At 38.1% G+C, this 17,510-nt stretch overlaps 1 protein-coding gene across 2 annotated transcripts in view; it reads right to left on the reverse strand.

The window, feature by feature from the left end:
• Positions 1-13,601: 13,601 nt before the first annotated feature.
• CLRN1 (clarin 1) overlaps positions 13,602-17,510 on the reverse strand; it is a 52,284-nt gene continuing 48,375 nt past the window's right edge. For both annotated transcript variants that reach the window (XM_044667630.1, XM_044667631.1), the window contains one exon: positions 13,602-13,867. In XM_044667630.1, the coding sequence (XP_044523565.1) occupies positions 13,602-13,867 (266 nt within the window). The remainder of the gene's footprint in view (positions 13,868-17,510) is intronic.

Here is a 17,510-nt window from a genome sequence, read left to right on the forward strand (position 1 = left end):
AAGAAAAAAAAGGAAGGAAGAAAGGAAGGAAAGAGAAAAAGAAAGAAAGGAAGGAAGAAAGAAAGAAAGAAAGAAAGAAAAAAGAAAGAGAAAGAACACAAATTATTCCATGGAACATTTTTAGGAGTTTGGAGTAAGAGGTTAGAGGAAAGGAGCTAAAACCCCCATGCAAAGGAGGATTAATTACTTGGCTGAGAAATTAGGGGGAATATTACTTTCCAGTAAGGGGTATCTTTAATACAGGGGACTAAAAAGGACTATTCCTACCCTTATGAGACATCCTATCTCTGATGCCTGTTCCTGGCAGCCCCAGTTCTAATCTATGGACAAAGGCAAGGAAAGACCCAGCTTTATCAGCTCCTGAGTGTCCCAGCTCTAACTGTGTGCCCGGAGAGAAGGAGGACTTCCTTCCCTTTGCCAGCACCCCTTAGAACCTAGAAGGGGGAGGGAGGAATCTGTTAAAATCTGCCATTGTTGATCCTAATTATAAGAACATCTGCCCTCCTCTTCACAGATGTTTGGTTGCTCTGGGAACAGGTTTGTTTGTGTGCTTGTTTGTTTTGGGGGGGAAGCAGGCAAATGTAGGCAAGACTACATGGAATCCAGGAACTATACCTGGGCTTCATGTCTTGGAACAGTTCCTTGTTTGAAAGAACTGTTTTTTATTTTGTTATTGATAGGGGGGAGAAACTAAGCTCAGATTGCCTAGAAATTGTCCAACATATAAGCTATACCATGAGGGTAAAGCTGGAACTCAGGAATCCTAGCTTCTTTTTCTTCTTCTTTTTTTTTTTTGTATTTTTTCTTTTGAATATTTTCCCATATTTACATGTTTTATGTTCTTTCCCTCTCTCCCAACCCCCAATAGCCAACGCACAATTCCACTGGGTTGTTACATGTATCATTGGTTAAGACCTAATTCCATATTATTGATAGTTGGACTAGAGTTATTATTTAGTGTCTACATCCCCAATAATATCCCCATCAGCCCATGTGTTCAAACAGTTAGTTGTTTTTCTTCTGTGTTTCTCCTCCCACAGTTCTTCCTCTGAATGTGGCTAGTTTTCTTTCTCATAAGTCCCTCAGCCTTGCTCTGGATCCTTGCATTGCTGCTAGTACAGAAGTTCATTATGTTTGATTGTACCACAGTGTATCAGTCTCTGTGTACAATGTTCTCCTGGTTCTACTTCTTTCACTCTGCATACATTCCTGGAGGTCATTCCAGTTCACATGGAATTCCTCCAGTTCATTATTCATTTGAGCACAATAGTTTTCCATCACCAACAGATACCACAATTTGTTCAACCATTCCCCAGTCTAAGGACATTCCTTCATTTTCCATTTTTTTTTTGCCACTACAAAGAGCATGGCTAAAAATATTCTTGTACAAGTCTTTTTCCTTATTATCTCTTTGGGGTATAAACCCAGCAGTGCTATGGCTGAATCAAGAGGCAGATCAATTCACAACTCCACCAGCAATGCATGAATGCCCCAATTTTGCCATATCCCCTCCAACATTCACCACTTTCCTTTGTTGTCATATTAGCTAATCTGCTAGGTGTGAGGTGGTACCTCAGAGATGTTTTGATTTGCATTTCTCTAATTATAAGAGATTTAGAACACTTTCATGTGTTTGTTGATTTTTAAAATTTTTTTATAGTTTTGATTTCTTTATCTGAAAATTGCCTATTCATGTCCCTTGCCCATTTATCAATTGGGGAGTGGCTTGATTTTTTTGTACAATTGATTTAGCTCCTTATATATTTGAGTAATTAGACCTTTGTCAGAGTTTTTTGTCATAAAGATTTTTTCCCAATTTTTTTGCTTCCCTTCTAATTTTGGTACCATTGGTTTTGTTTGTACAAAACCTTTTTACTTTAGTGTAATCAAAATTATTAATTTTTCATTTTGTAATTTTTTCTAACTCTTGCTTGGTTTTAAAATCTTTCCTTTCCCAGGACAAGTATACTATTCTGTGCTCACCTAATTTGCTTATAGTTTCCTTCTTTATATTCAAGTCATTCACCCATTCTGAATTTATCTTGATACAGGGTGTGAGATTTTGATCTAGACCCAATATCACCCATATTGTTTTCCAATTTTCCCACTAGTTTTTGTAAAAAAGTGGGTTTTTTTGTCCCAAAAGCTGGATTCTTTGGGTTTATCATAGACTGTCTTGCTGAAGTTGTTTATCTCAAGCCTATTCCACTGATCCTCCCTTCTGTTTCTTCCCCAGTACCATATTGTTTTGATGACTACTGCTTTATGGTACAGTTTAAGGTCTGGTACTGCTAGGCCACTTTCCTTCATTTTTTTTTTCATTATTTCCCTTGATATTCTTGGCCTTTTGTTCTTCCAAATGAACCTTGTTATAGTTTTTTTCTAATTCAGTAAAAAAGGTTTTTGGTAGTTTGATATGTATAGTCCTAAATAAGTAAATTAATTTGGGTAGGATGGTCATTTTTATTATGTTAGCTCGTCCTACCCATGAGCAGTCAATGTTTTTCCAATTGTTTAGATCTAGATTTAATTGTGTGGAAAGGGCTTCATAGTTGTGTTTGTATAATTCCTGTGTTTGTCTTGGCAAATAGATTCCTAAGTATTTTATATTGTCTAGTGTGATTTTAAATAGAATTTCTCTCTCTAACTCTTGCTGCTACGATGTGTTGGAAATATATAGAAAAGCTGATGATTTATGTGCATTTATTTTGTATCCTGCAACTTTGCTAAAGTTGTTGATTATTTCCACTAACTTTTTAGTTGATTCTCTAGTATTTTTTAAGTAGACCATCATATCATCTATGTCATCTACAAAGAGTGATAGCTTTGTCTCCTCACTGCCTATTTTAATACCTTCAATTTCTTTTTCTTCTCTAATTGCTACTGCTAGTATTTCTAGTACAATGTTAAATAATAGAGGTAACAATGGGCATCCTTGTTTCACTCCTGATCTTATTGGGAAGGCTTCTAATTTATCCCCATTGCAGATGATGTTTTTTGATGGTTTTAGATATATACTGTTTATTATTTTTATGAAAGGCCTTTCTATTCCTATCCTTTCTAGTGTTTTCAGTAGAAATGGGTGTTGTATTTTGTCAAAGGCTTTTCCAGCATCTATTGAGATAATCATGTGATTTTTGTTGGTTCACTTGTTGATATGGTCAATTATGTGAATGGCTTTTCTAATGTTGAACCATCCTTGCATTCCTGGTTTAAATCCCACCTGATCATAATGAATAACCCTTGTGATGAGTAGCTGGAGTCTTTTTGCTAGTATTCTATTTAAGATTTTCGCATCTATGTTCAGTAAGGAGATTGGTCTGTAGTTTTCTTTTTCTGTTTTTGTTCTACCTGGCTTTGGGATCTGTACCATATTTGTGTCATAAAAGGAATTTGGTAGAACTCCTTTGCTCATTATGTCAAATAGTTTGTATAGTATTGGGATTAGTTGTTCTTTGAAGGTTTGATAGAATTCACTTGTGAATTCATCTGGCCCTGAGGATTTTTTTCTTAGGGAGTTCTTTGATGCCTTGTTCAATTTCTTTTTCTGACATTGGATTATTTAAGTATTATATTTCTTCTACTGTTAATCTAGGCAATTTATATTTTTGTAAATATCCAACCATATCACCTAGATTGCTATACTTATTGCCACATAATTGGGCAAAATAGTTTTTAATGATTGCCTTGATTCCTCTTCTTTAGAGGTGAGGTCTCCCTTTTCATCTTCGATACTGATAATTTGGTTTTCTTCTTTCCTTTTTAAATTAGATTGACTAGTACTTTGTTAACTTTATTTGTTTTTTCAAAGTACCAGCTTCTAGTCTTATTTATTAATTCAATAGTTCTTTTTCTTTTGATTTTATTAATTTCTCCTTTAATTTTTATAATCTCTAATTTAGTACTTAACTGGGTATTTTTAATTTGTCCGCTTTCTAGTTTTTTGATTTGCATGCCCAGTTCATTGGTCTTTGCCCTCCCTGATTTGTTAATATATGCACTCAAGGATATACATTTTCCCCTGAGTACTGCTTTAGCTGCATCCCACAGATTTTGGTAGGATGTGTCATCATTGTCATTCTCTTCTATGAAATTATTGTTTCTATGATTTGTTCTTTAGCTGATATTGTAGATTCATATTAATTAATTTTTGACTTGCCTTTCCATACAACCTTACTAATTATTATTTTTATTGCATTATGACCTGATAAGGTTACATTTATTATTTCTGCTCTTTTGCATTTGTTTGTCATGTTTCTATGCCCTAGTACATGATCAGTCTTTGTGAATGTACCACGTGCAGCTGAAAAGAAGGTGTATTCCTTTTTGTCCCTATTTATTTTTCTCCATATATCTATTAACTCAAATTTTTCTAGGATTTCATTCACCTCTCTTATCTCTTATTTATTTTTTGGTTTGATTTATCTAGATCTGATAGAGAAAGGTTTAGGTCTCCCACTAGTATAGTTTTACTATTTATTTCCTCCTTGAGTTCTGTCAGTTTCTCCTTTAGAAATTTGGATGCTATACCATTTGGTGCATACATGTTGAGTACTGCTATTTCTTCATTGTTTATACTGCCTTTTATCAGGATGTAATTACCTTCCCTATCTCTTTTAACCAAATCTATTTTTACTTTGGCTTTTTCAGAAATCACGATTGTGATCCCTGCCTTCTTTTTATCAGTTGAAGCCCAATAGATTTTTTCCACCCCTTTATTTTTACTCTCTGTATGTCTGCCTGTCTCATGTGTGTTTCTTGTAGACAACATATGGTAGGATTTTGTTTTCTAATCCACTCTGCTATTTGCTTCTGTTTTATGGGTGAATTCATCCCATTCACATTCATAGTTGTAATTATCAACTGTGTATTCCCAGACATTTTGATTCCTTCTCCTTGTCCTGCCCCTTCTTCTTACACTATTTCCTTTTAAACCAGTGGTTTGTTTTAAATCAGTTCCCCTTATCCTCTCCCTTAGTTTACTTCCCTTTCCACCCCTCCCTTTTTGTTCCCCTCTTGTTATTTTTAAGGCTTGGTTTGTCCCTTCTGAATTTCTCTGTAGGGTAAAATAGAATTCATATCCCAATGGATCTAGCTACTCTTCCCTCTCAGGATTAATTCTTCTTGGAGTAAGGTCAGATATTTCCTATTAATGCTCTCTTCCTCTCCTTCTTATAGTAGTATTCATCCCCACCTCTTCCCATGCCTTCTTTGTATGGTATAGATTATCCTATTTTTCTTATTCCTTCAAGTTTCTCTTGGTGCCATCTTCTATTCCTTCCCCCTTTTCCTCCCATAGACCATTTAGTACTCCAACCTCTCCCTATGAATAATTCTTCTAGTTACTGTAATAGTGACTACAATTTTTGAGAATTACTCGTAACATTTCTCCATATAGGAATACAAATAATTTGATCTTATTGAAGCCCTTAAAGATGCATATTAAAAATAAGAGTTTTCTTTCTTTCCCCTCTCTTTCTTATTTACTTTTTCATGTTTCTCTTGATTTTTGTGGTTGGATATCAAACTTTCCATTTAATTCTGGTCTCTTCTTTAAAAATACATGTAAATTTTCTATCTTGTTGAATGCCCATACTTTCCTCTGGAAGTATATAGTCAGTTTTGATGGGTAGAAGATCCTTGGTTGTAGACTCAATTCTCTTACCTTTCTGAATATCATAGTCCAAGCTTTGCGGTCTTTTAGCATTGAGGCTGCCAGATCCTGTGTAATCCTGATCGGTGTTCCTTGATATCTGAATTGTCTTTGGCTTCTTGTAATATTTTTTCCTTAACTTGGAAACTCTTGAATTTGACAATTATATTCCTTGGGGTTGTCTTTTGAGGGTTTACTGTAGAGGGTGATCTATGGATCCTTTCAATGTCTATTTTGCCCTGTTGTTGAAAAACATCAGGGCAGTTTTTTGGATAATTTCTTGTAGTATGGTGTCCAAATTTCTATTAATTTCCGTTTTTTCAGGAAGACCAATGATTCTCAAATTCTCTTCTAGACCTGTTTTCTTGATCTGTCACTCTCAGTGAGATATTTCATGTTTCCTTCTATTTTCTCATTCTTTTGAGTTTCTTTTATTAGTTCTTGCTGTCTTGCAAGTTCATTGGCTTCTACTTGCCCAATTCTGGTCTTTAGAGACTAGTTTTCTGCTATAATCTTTTGATTTTCCTTTTTGATCTAGTCTGTCTTGATTCCCTGCTGTTTAATTTGGGTCTCCAATTGGGAGTTTCTGTCTTTTAAACTGTTAATTTCCTTTTGAGCTATTTCCTACTTTTCTTGCCAAATCTCTTCCATCTTTTTCTCATGATCTCAGATTTGAACTCTTCAAGAGCTTGTGACCAATTTTCATTTTGGGGGGAAAGTTTGGATGTGTTTACTTGTTTGTCCTCCTCTGCTGTCTCCTCTGTTGTTTGGATTTTTTCTGTGTAAAAGTTATCGAGTGTTAATGCTTTTATTTTGTTCTTTCTCTTGGTTAGTTCCACCCCTCTCAGCTATAACCTTGTGCCCAAGGTCTGCTCTCTTTAGGCTCCTGGGGTCTCAAGTCTAGCTGTTCTCAGGGTCAAGCCTCTTGGTGGTCCCAGTCAGCTGCCAGGAGCCCATATATTGCCCCACACTTGCTCCTCTGCCCAAGGCTCCTTTACAAATCTCAGAGCATGTTGCTTCCACTGTCTCTCACCCCTCTGCTCTAGGTCTGCATTCATGTTCCACACTCAAAGTCTGCATTCTTTAGCCTCTTGGGGTCTTATGTCTTGCTGCTCTCAGGAGCAAGCCTTTGGTGGTCCCAGTTAGGTGCCAAGAACTTAGTGAATGTCCCACACTTGCTCTAACTCTTGTATGCTGGCACTGGCACTGTAGGTAGGGTGGGAGATGGGGGAGGGTTGATCAGCTTGCATTTTATTGGGAGCTATTTCACCCCCTTATAGCATGGAAATGCCCAAATCCCATGTACCTTTAATGCTGTGCTCTATTGTGGGGTCCTTTCATTCATCTGAATTTGGTTTTTGTGTCCTTTTGAGGTATCATGTATAAGTTGGTTAGGAGAGTTAAGTGCCCTGCTTCTACTCTGCAGCCATCTTAACCTGGAAGTCCCTGGTTTCTTACACAGAATAATGAGGACAGTAACTTCATAAGTATTTGACTACATAGCCTCTGGCAGTGATGTGTTGAAGCCAGTTCCAACTGGTCTTAGAGAGTCAATTGTTAAATTTTCAGTGTGAGCATTTATGTGGTGAAAATAGAACACTACAAATCAGGGTTTGGTTTTGTTGTTGCTGTTGTTAATTTCTTATTTAGATTTAAGTAAATGATAGGAGAAATATTAATAATGTAGATTAAATTTATGTGTTGCAGGCACATATTTTTCTCAAAGCTTGTTGTTAAACATTTAACAACATACCCCTGCCCCTGAGCCTTCTTCCAACTCCGATTTTCTTGGTGTTTGAACTTTGCCCCAGACAGATTATGGTTATTCCTCTTTCATTGGTTAGGAAACAAGTTTAGAAAAGGAAAATGTCATCCCCCAAAGTTATCTCTAGAATTTCTCTAGAAGAAATTACCTCTAGAATTTCCTCTTTCAAATAACACTATCCACATCCAGAGAAAAAACTGTGGGAGTAGAAACACAGAAGAAAAACAACTGCTTGATCACATGGGTCAATGGGGATATGATTTGGGATATAGACTCTAAACCAGGGGTCAGCACTGTATGGCTCTTAAGCCATATCTGTCTTTTGAGGGCCAGATATGGCTCTTTCTGCAGGAGCCATAAAGCCAATTTTTTTCAGGCGCTGTTACAGGAGCGGCACTGTGAGCACTGTACGGCTCTAATTTCTCAGGAAATTACATTTAAAAAAATGTGGTGTTTATGGCTCTCATGGCCAAAAAGGTTGCCAACTCCTGCTCTAAACGATCACCTTAGTGCAAATATTAATAATATGGAAATAGGTCTTGATCTTGTAAAATGTAGTGGAATTGCATGTTGGCTGTGGGAGGGGGTGGGAGGAGGGGAGAGAAAGAACATGAATCATGTAACCATGGAAAAATTCTCTTAATTAATCAATTAAATAAAATTAAAAATAAAATAAAATAAAATAATAGAATTTCCCCTGCCTGCATAGTGGCCAAAAGAATTAAACTAGGACCCAGCTCTAACCATGTCACTCCTTTACTCAAAAGCCTTTGGTGACTGCCCATTGCCTATAGCCATGATGGACAAACTACTGCTAGAGATACAATTCAACTCAGTTGTCTGTTTTTGAATGGTCCTTAAGCCAAGAATGATTTTTTAATTCTATGTGTGTGTGTGTGTGTGTGTGTGTGTGTGCACGCACTATATGTATATATTTATTTATTTATTTAAAAAATTTTTAAGCTAGGCAGAGAGCCTGATTTAGCCTATTGGTCATAGTTTACTGACCCCTGGCTTCTAGGATGAAACACAAACATCTTAGTGGACCTTCAAGGCTCTTCTCAATTTAGCTCCTATCTACCTTTCCAGCCTTATTTCATGCTGTTCTTCCTCACAAATTCTCCATTCCTGACTGTAACCCTGCTGCATCCTATACAGAGCCTCTTGCATTTGTCTGAAGAGTCCCTTCCATGCTGAAAATGTCCCCCTTCTTGTCTCTGCTTTTCAGAATTCCCATCTCTCTTCCTTAACTCAAGAGCCAGGTTGCTCTTTTTTGGGAAGCTGCCCCTGATTTCTGAAGTGTTTTGAGTTCTCACCCTCCTCAGTTTTCCTTATCTTATACTCACTGGTGTTCCCAAAGCTCTAGTTTCCTAAAACTAGGAAAAAGAGGAAGCCGGATGAGTTCTTAACAACGATATTTAGGATAGAGTGCTTCATTATTTCATATCATCCTTGGAACAACCTTGGGAGGTAGAAGCTCTTCTCGTCCCCATTTTACAGATGAAGAACTTGTAGCAAAAAAGGTTTATGTGACTTGCCCAAGGTCAAGCAGACACTCTAACAGAATATATTCTATCATATTATATCACACCATTTTGCACCACATTATCATTTTATTTAGCATCATATATCTCACTTATTAGGTGGCCCACTGGATAGAGCATTGGACCTGGATTCAGAAAGACCTGGGTTCAAATATGTCCTCAGACACTTAACTAGTTGTGTGACCATGGGGAAGCCACTTTATCTCTCTCTTCCTCAGTTTCCTCATCTGTAAAATGGATGTAATAATAGCATCTACCTCTCTGGTAATTGGGAGGATCAGATGAGATGATATTTATCATAAAACCTTCGGGCACTCTAAATGCCAGCTGTTAATACTATAGGCTCTCTTTCACCGAGCCTAAAGTACTGTTGCTCATGGGGTCTAACGTCCTGGGTATTTCTTGCTGGTTTTTCATCTCTATCCTACACACTTGGTTCTTGCAGTTGAGCTAGTGAGTAGGTGAATGGCATCTGTGATAATTACCATGAATGGATCTCCCCTCCTTCCCCTGTGTTCATTCTCCAAAAGCCAGCAGGGGGATCTCTATCCATAGGAGAAGAGCGGCCGGCCACATATGGTGGGTAGAGAGGCCATTGACACGTGGCTCACCTAGAAAAATGAATGCAGAGATGCTTTTGATGGCTACCCTGAAGGAGTCAGGTGCAAGAACATGGCCCAGAAACCCTTCTGGGCCACTTGAGGCGGCTGTGTCTCATCTTTCGGAAGACAGAAAGAGACAACTTAAGTGCGGCTCTCAGAATGCTCTGATTGCAGCCTTTTTGGTGGACCCAGTCGGCTGTGCCCTCTGTGCCCTCCCTAATGACTGTACTTTGGGGCAAATGTTAATTTCCTGAGGGTTTTAGTGGCATCTACTGTTTCCTTTCCCCCCTCTGTCTTTCTTAAATAAAGAATTAAAAAAGCAACCAAATTCTTGTTTTCTGGAGGGGGGAAAAACCCTAGAGTTTTTCAAACCCCTTGGACAAGGGAGAGAGGACAGAGAGCACTAGAGTAGCTAGCAGTTCTGTGACTCCCCCCACCCCAAACCAATTACCCAAGGCCAAATGGATGGTGCTATTTCTTTATTTCCCTCTTCAATCACAAATGCTTCTTCATGAAACCATTTCTATCCTGAAGAGATGCTCATTCCAGCCCTAAATTTGATTATATGAATTTCCCCCATCCCTTCAAGTTTTATGCTTACTAGAGGCAAGTAGCTTAGAGGATTGAGTGCCGGACTAACGAGTCAAGAAAATTAAGAGTTCAAATCCTGCCTCTTCTGATTTCTGGTCATTTGATCACGAGCAAAACTCTTCATCTTTGTGAACCTCAGACTCTTCATCCAAGAAGTGGGATTAATAGCTACCTCTTCACCATGTAGTTATGTTTCAAATGAGAGAATGCAGGGGACTTTGACCACTTTAAAGCATTTTGCATATAGAACATGTTTAAAGATGTGTAATTTTAGGAGTATGGGACATTTCCTCGTGCCACGGTCTCAGATTATGACCCTGATCTGACTTAGTTGGTCAAAGAATTATAGATTTGGAGATGGAAAAGATCTTAAGTGTCATTAGTCCAACCTCTGCCTTTCTTGGATGAGAGAAATGAAGAGGTTCAAGAACTTTCCTAAAGCATGATTCTCAATAGTTGCTATAGATGAAAAAGTCATCACCCTGTGGGCAACTTAGTGGTTATGATTGACCTCTTCAAACACGGCTAGGCTAGTCCACAAAGGACTATTGTTATTATGTTATCCTACTATCTGCATGTTTCCTATTCCACACAAAATCAGTTTTCATCTTCTCGGACTCAGCTCAAGTGGCCTGCTTTCTCCATGTCTCAGTGTTCCTCATCTGCAAAACAAAGGGGTTGGAACTAATGTCTTCCAAGGTTCACACCAACTCTACATGATCTGGATCAGAATAACCAGAACTTGCCCTCACTTGCTCCCTCCATTTTTTGATGTGGCACCAGAGGAAGATGCTAGGGGGATTGATGGGAATTAAAAAAATGAATAAAAAGAAAAACCAGCTGAAAAATGAAAATCCCAGTTATGGTTGCTTTTGCAATTGTGTTATTTCTTGGATGCCTACTTTGTAGAGTGGGTAGAGATCTGGGAGATCTGAGTTTCAATTTGGCCTGAGGCACTTACTGTGTGACTGGGCAAATCACTTAACCCTTTGCCTATCTCAGTTTCTTCAACTGTAAAATGGTGATAATAGCACTTATGTTCAAATACTGCTTCTGCTATAATTCTCTTGTATTTTAGCAAGTCACCTCACTTTCTGCCTATTTCCTCATTTGTAAAATGAGAGGATTAAACCAGATCACCTCAAAGATCCCTTCCAGCTCCAGATTTAGAAACCTAGTATATATGCCTTATAAATGAATATCTGGAATGCCAACATTTATCTAATGGCCTCTGGAGCTAAATACAATGTCACAGCATTCTAGAGACCTACATTTTATACTTGCATAATCTCAATATGTATTCTGCTACTTAGAAATTTTACAAATACTACCCCCTGCATATTTCCCATTTTAAAATAGAAGGTAAAGTGGTAGTTGAAAGCTTTGTGATTTATGAAGATTCCGTGGCATGCATGGGTCTTCCTGTTTTGTTACTCTGAACAATGATGTGAACTTGGAGACAAGATGTAGAATTCCTACAGACATGTAAGAAGAAGATGCTGGGCTAGTTTTCTCTTCTCTGTCTCCATGCTAGTGATTGAAGAAAATAAAGGTTCCCACTTGGAATTATGTCTGATGGAGGGATGACTGTGCACTCACCATTGGGGAACTGGTTTCAGCACACTGTGGTGATGGTACTAATCATACATTAGCCCTGATTTCATGAATGGGGGCTATGAGCTAAGCAAGAGAAGTGAGAAAACACACCAGGTGGAATCAGTCCATCATGGAAGCCTCTGCCCCAAGGAGAATGAGTCATTTGTTCTTTGCACTCTATTTAGAGAAGAAAAACAAGACTAATGTTTAAAACCAACATCTTCCAACAAATATGACCTTGGGTGGCACAGGGGACTGCTGCCAATGATCTGGAGTGTGCAGTCAGTTATTCCCTTGTACGCCTTTGGTGGGTGCTGCTACTTACCAGATAGAGTATGATCCCAAACCTAGAATACAGAGATAGGTCATTTTTTGCCTCATTTTCACCAACAGATTAAAACCATTGATATAAATTGAGACACCATTTTAGTTTGTTTATAAGATTCTCAGATGAAAAGGAATTCTACAAAATGCAGTGGCAGAATTGTAATCTCATCATTTAACATAATTATCACTTGATATCCAGGGATGTCTACCATGTGTGATAGGATACAGTACTTTATTTGAAATGGTCCCTAACAAGTCATTCTCAGTGAGGCATTGAAGAAAATGCATTGGCTTTGTAGTCAGAGGACCTTGGTTCAAATCTCACCTCTGACACTTATTCCCTGTATAACTTGGCTTCTTGACCCTCAGTTTCCTCATCTGTAAAATGAAGGGCCTTTGAGGTCTCTTCCCAATCTAGATTTATAATCTCAGGTTACTTCCTCTCTCTCAACTTTAGATTCTCATCTGAAAAATTAGGAGCTTGGACTAAATGATTTCTAAGGTCCATTTTCAGAGTTATCATGTGGTAGAAAAAGAATAATGGATTTGTTCTTCTTAGCCCCAGAGGGCTGAACGAGAAGTGGTGGGTAGAAATTGCAAAGAGGCAGATTTAGCCTTTCTGTCTGGGAAAAATAAGCAAAAAAAAACATTTCCTAACAGAACAATCCTAAAGCATAAGAGATCACCTTTGGAGGTCTTCAAGTAGAAAGTGGATGGTTATTTGTCCTGGACATGGCAGAGGAGATTTCTTCTTCTGGCATGGTTTGAATGAGATGACCTCCTTTCCAACTCCAGGACTCTCTGATTCTAACTCTAGATAGTTTTTAAGGATAAATCAGGAACTCCAGAGACTGTCCATCGGTTTAAAGCATGACATGATGACTCTTTGTATCTTGGCCTCACAGAGGGAACAAGACCCTCAGTTTCTTCTTTCTGATCTTTTTCAGAGTGTGAAGATTCCAAATGGAAAACAGGCCCACTGAGTCAGTAGCAATAAAAAAATGTTAAGTCTGTGGATATATTCTTTCCCTAATACAAAAGCTGCTTGTTTACTGCACAGATGCCTTTTTAAAAGGATTCTTGCTCTTTCTCTGATTGTTGATACATGCATCATTGATAATGATCACCTTGATCAAAAATCAAATTGCTGATCAGTATGTGTCTTCTCAAACAGAAGCCAGACACCTTCAGACTCCCTCATGGTAAAGGAGATTTTCATCAGCCTTTGATTTATGCAAAAAGCATCCTTATACTTATTCTAGTTCACGATTTCCTTTGAATACCTGGGGAAAATGGCTTCTGGCTGTCTCAGGCATCCTTCCTCCTCATACCATGTTCTTTCTTCTGCCACCTTGATTTTCTTCCCTTGTTGATGTAGAAAATATCCATTCACCCCCAAAGACCCTGGCCAATCTGTATTTTCTTAATCTGAATCTTTTTAGATCTAATTTGGGGACAGAAATACCAAGAGCTGAAGAAGCCTCTTTCCTCATGTGGACCATGGTAAAAAAATTATCTTCCAGTTAGTACATGAGGTCTGCTGCGGTATTAGTTGTCTCTAAGTCTTTCGATTTTGTAAAAGGGAACTGAAACCCAGCAAGCCGAATTAAAAGTCCATTCAGAATGTGCATAAAAAAACACATGAAAATGACCCAGAAGGAAGTGGCATATTTTTCACTGTGAATTTTGTACATGAAGGTTCCCTCCTTATAATTTGCAATTTTCTCTGAGAGATGGTGCAGCTTCACTTCTGAGGCAAACAGTATCATAACAAGACAACCACAGGAACCTAAAATGAAGAAAAAGAAACAACATGAGGAGACAGGCAGACATTTCTCAATCTTGGTGGCCAGTTGGGGCCAAGAAGGATGGGAGGGAGACAAAAAATTAAGGAACGATTTGTTTTCTTTGGAACAATGCTCAAAAAGTCATTAAACTGCATATCCTTTGACCCAGGAATACTATTACTCAGCCTTTACCCTCAGAAGAGCAAAGAAAGAGGAAAAGGGCCCAGAGGTGCAAAAATATTTATAGCAGCTCTTTTCAGAGGAGAGAAAAAACCTAGAAACAAAGAGAGCCCACTTTCTGGGGAATGGTTAAACAAATTGCAGCTATGAGAAGTGACGAAATGAACGATTTCAGAGGAAACTGGGAAGACTTAGATGAACTGATACAGAGTTAAGTGAGCTTAAGGGAGTAGAACTAGAACAACTTATACAAAGAAAATAACCAGCATTATAAAGAAAAAACCTTCAAAGGCTCTAAAACTCTGATCACTGCAATGACAAACCACAGTTCCAAAGGACTAAAGATATTACTCATCTCTTGAAAGAGATGCGATAGATTCACAGTGCAGAAGACATAGATTTGTGGACATGGTTTATGAAGGAATTAGTTTTTCTTGACTATATATATTTTCTATAAGGGTTTTTGCTCCTTCCTTCCTTCCTTCCTTCCTTCTTTCCTTCCTTCTTTCCTTCCTTCGTTCCTTCGTTCCTTCCTTTCTCTCTTTCATTCTCTCTCTCTCTTTCTCTTTCTTTCCTTTCTTCCTTTCTTCCAGGAAATGGGAAGAAAATAAAATGAATGTTATTACTTGAAAAAATGGCACTTTATTTTTTAAAAAGAAACTATTCATTTTGTTTGCAAGAACCAGGGTCATTTGCCTCAATCAACCACACCATAAAGTAACTATCACTGGAATGCTCTAGAAAGATTCTGTAATTAAATAGTAATTCTGAGGTCTAGGTCTTATGTGTTGTTCTCCATGTACTAATACCAAGTTAGGAGGATTTCTCTTCATCTACAAAAGGAGCAGCTGAAATTTTTTTCTCCTCTCTAATACTGTGAAGGGTTCATTGTTTAGTCCTATAAAGAGAGAATGGAATGGTCAGGTTCTTGCTCATAGAAGAAGAGATAGAGAAGGTAAATGCTATGGCACAGTAGGTAAAAAAACTCATCTCTGTGGTATGAAACTGTGGGCTCAGGTCCCCTCAGACATTGGAGCAACTCTCATAGCATCATAGTCAGGAAGCAGGTGTTGACAAGAAGGAAAAGGAGGAGGAGGAAGAAGAGAAGCCACGGATCTCCATCTTTTTAATACCAATATTCATCTAAGTGAGATACATAATATAATGGAGAGAGGACTGTGGCCTCAGAGTTAATAAGAACTCTGGACACTGGTTCCCAGGCAAATGTTTTTGAGACTTGAAACTGTAGAATGGGTGGCAATCTACACCCAGAGAAGGTTTCTCCCTGGGAGTTCCTTCCATCTATGAAATTGTGGGTCTGTTTTCTTATTTTTATTTTTTACAAAAACCTTACCTTCCATCTTCGAATCAATACTGTGTTTTGGTTCCAATGCAGAGGAGCAATAAGAGCTAGGCAATGGGGGTTAAGTGACTTGCTCAAGGCCACATAGCTAGGAAATGTCCGAGGTCAAATTTGAACCAATGACCGCCCCATCTTTGGGGTTGGCTCTCAATCTTCTGAGCTACTGGCTTCCCTAAAGGGAGAGAGGGAAAGAGAGAGAGAGAGAGAGAGACAGACAGACAGACAGACAGACAGACAGAGACTTGGGGAGAACTGCTTTTGTATAGGCCATTCCCCATTCCTGGAATGCAGAGTTAAGTGAACAGAACCCAGAGGACAATTTGTACAATGAAAACAACATTATAAAGAAAAGCTACTTTGATCAGTTTGATCAGAACTTTGATTGGAGCTCTAATCAGTGGGATGAGAAACCACAATTCCAGAGGGCCAAAGATGAAGTATGTTCCCCATCTCTTGCAGAGAAATGAGGGACTCACAGTGCCTCCTGCTCTACTTCCTTCTTCTTGGCCCTCTCCCTATTTTCTTTCAAGGTTCATTTCCAGCCAGATCTGTATGAAGTCTTTCCTGATTAGGCTCTGAGCAACTTGTGAGCAAGGACTGTCTCTTGCCTTTGTATCCTCAGTGCTTAGCAAAGACTTGTTGACTGATTCCTCCCAGTGGTTAAATTTACTTTATCATATGTAATGTTGTACAGAAACACTCAAAGGAAAGATAGTACAATGTCAAAAAATGGGGAGAATGATAGTATTTACCTTACAGGGTTGGTGTGAGGATCAAAAGCACATTTTAAAGCCAGAGTTCTCCCTGCATTAATATTACAATTAACAATAAAAATGGAATGGTTTCTCTTTGTCTTTCCTTTGAAATAGTGGTAAATAGAGGACCCTGAATGTGTGCATATTCCCTTCCCCTTCTCTTCCTTCACAGCAGAGAATAAGTGACTGACAACAGAACTTTGCTTAAGAACTCTTTTGGGTGGGAGGAACTGAGTACAGGTAGTCTGAAAATACTACATAGCCAGAGGGCCTAAAGATGGAAGACAGCCTAAAACAAATCTATTATGTTATTATTGATCTAATTTACTTAATCATAATCTTAAAAAATAAAAGAATCAGATAAAATTTCCTTGAATGAGAGACTCCCCCAAACTTGAGAGCTGGTATATTTTGCATGACTGCATCTACATCAAATTGCTTGCCTTCTCAAGGGGGGTGGAGGAGAGGGAGGTAAAGAGTCTGAAACTCAAAAATTTAAAAAAGAGTGTTAAAACTGTTATTACATGTAATTGGAAAAATAAAATATAAACATTTTCACTTAAATTTTTTTTTAAGAATAAAAGCATCTTGAGAGTTGGAAAAGTCCTCAGTGGCCATTTAGTCAAATACATATTAGAAAGGAGTTCGTGAATTCCTTTCCTTTGACCTCTACCTGAAGACATCCACAGTGAGGTACTCCATCCTCTCTTCAGACAACCGATTTGCCCCCATGAATTTTTACTCCCCACTTCTTCAGGACATGGTTGAATAATTCTCTTCAAAAAAATGACCAGTTTAGCTATTTTTGTGTTTCATGTTTAAGGCCAAAATTCTCCCAGCATTAAAATTACAACTAACAGCAACAATAGAATATTTCTTCTTCATCTTCCCTTTGAAAGTCGCAGAGAAAATGTCACTGCTTTCTTACCACAAATGCTTTCTCTGGGCTGTGCAATAAAAGCACATTTTCTTATAAGGATGTGAAATCCTGGTATTTCTTTGGTACTTGTAAGGAAAATTCAAGTTTGGTTTCTTTTTCACATTGTTAAAGATTTCAAAAATGCAGCTTTGTTAAAGGAAAAGTCTCTATATTGAGGCTATGTTTTGAATTCCTAAGACAAGAATGGTTTTTGATGCCTCAAGAATCAAAGCTCTTTCCTCAATTCATTTGGCCTCATCCTTCTTAGACATGATGGGAGCGTGGAATCATTGAATAAGCTGGAAAGCATTGAGAGTGGGGAGCCTGAAATTCATACTATAGGAGCTTCTGTTGAAAGAACTTAGGATACTGAGTTTGGAGAAGCCCAGGGTGCATGTGTGGGTGGGTGGGAAATATGAAGAACTGTC

This window comes from Gracilinanus agilis, chromosome 3 (genome assembly GCF_016433145.1).
Source record: "Gracilinanus agilis isolate LMUSP501 chromosome 3, AgileGrace, whole genome shotgun sequence".
NCBI lineage: Eukaryota > Metazoa > Chordata > Mammalia > Didelphimorphia > Didelphidae > Gracilinanus > Gracilinanus agilis.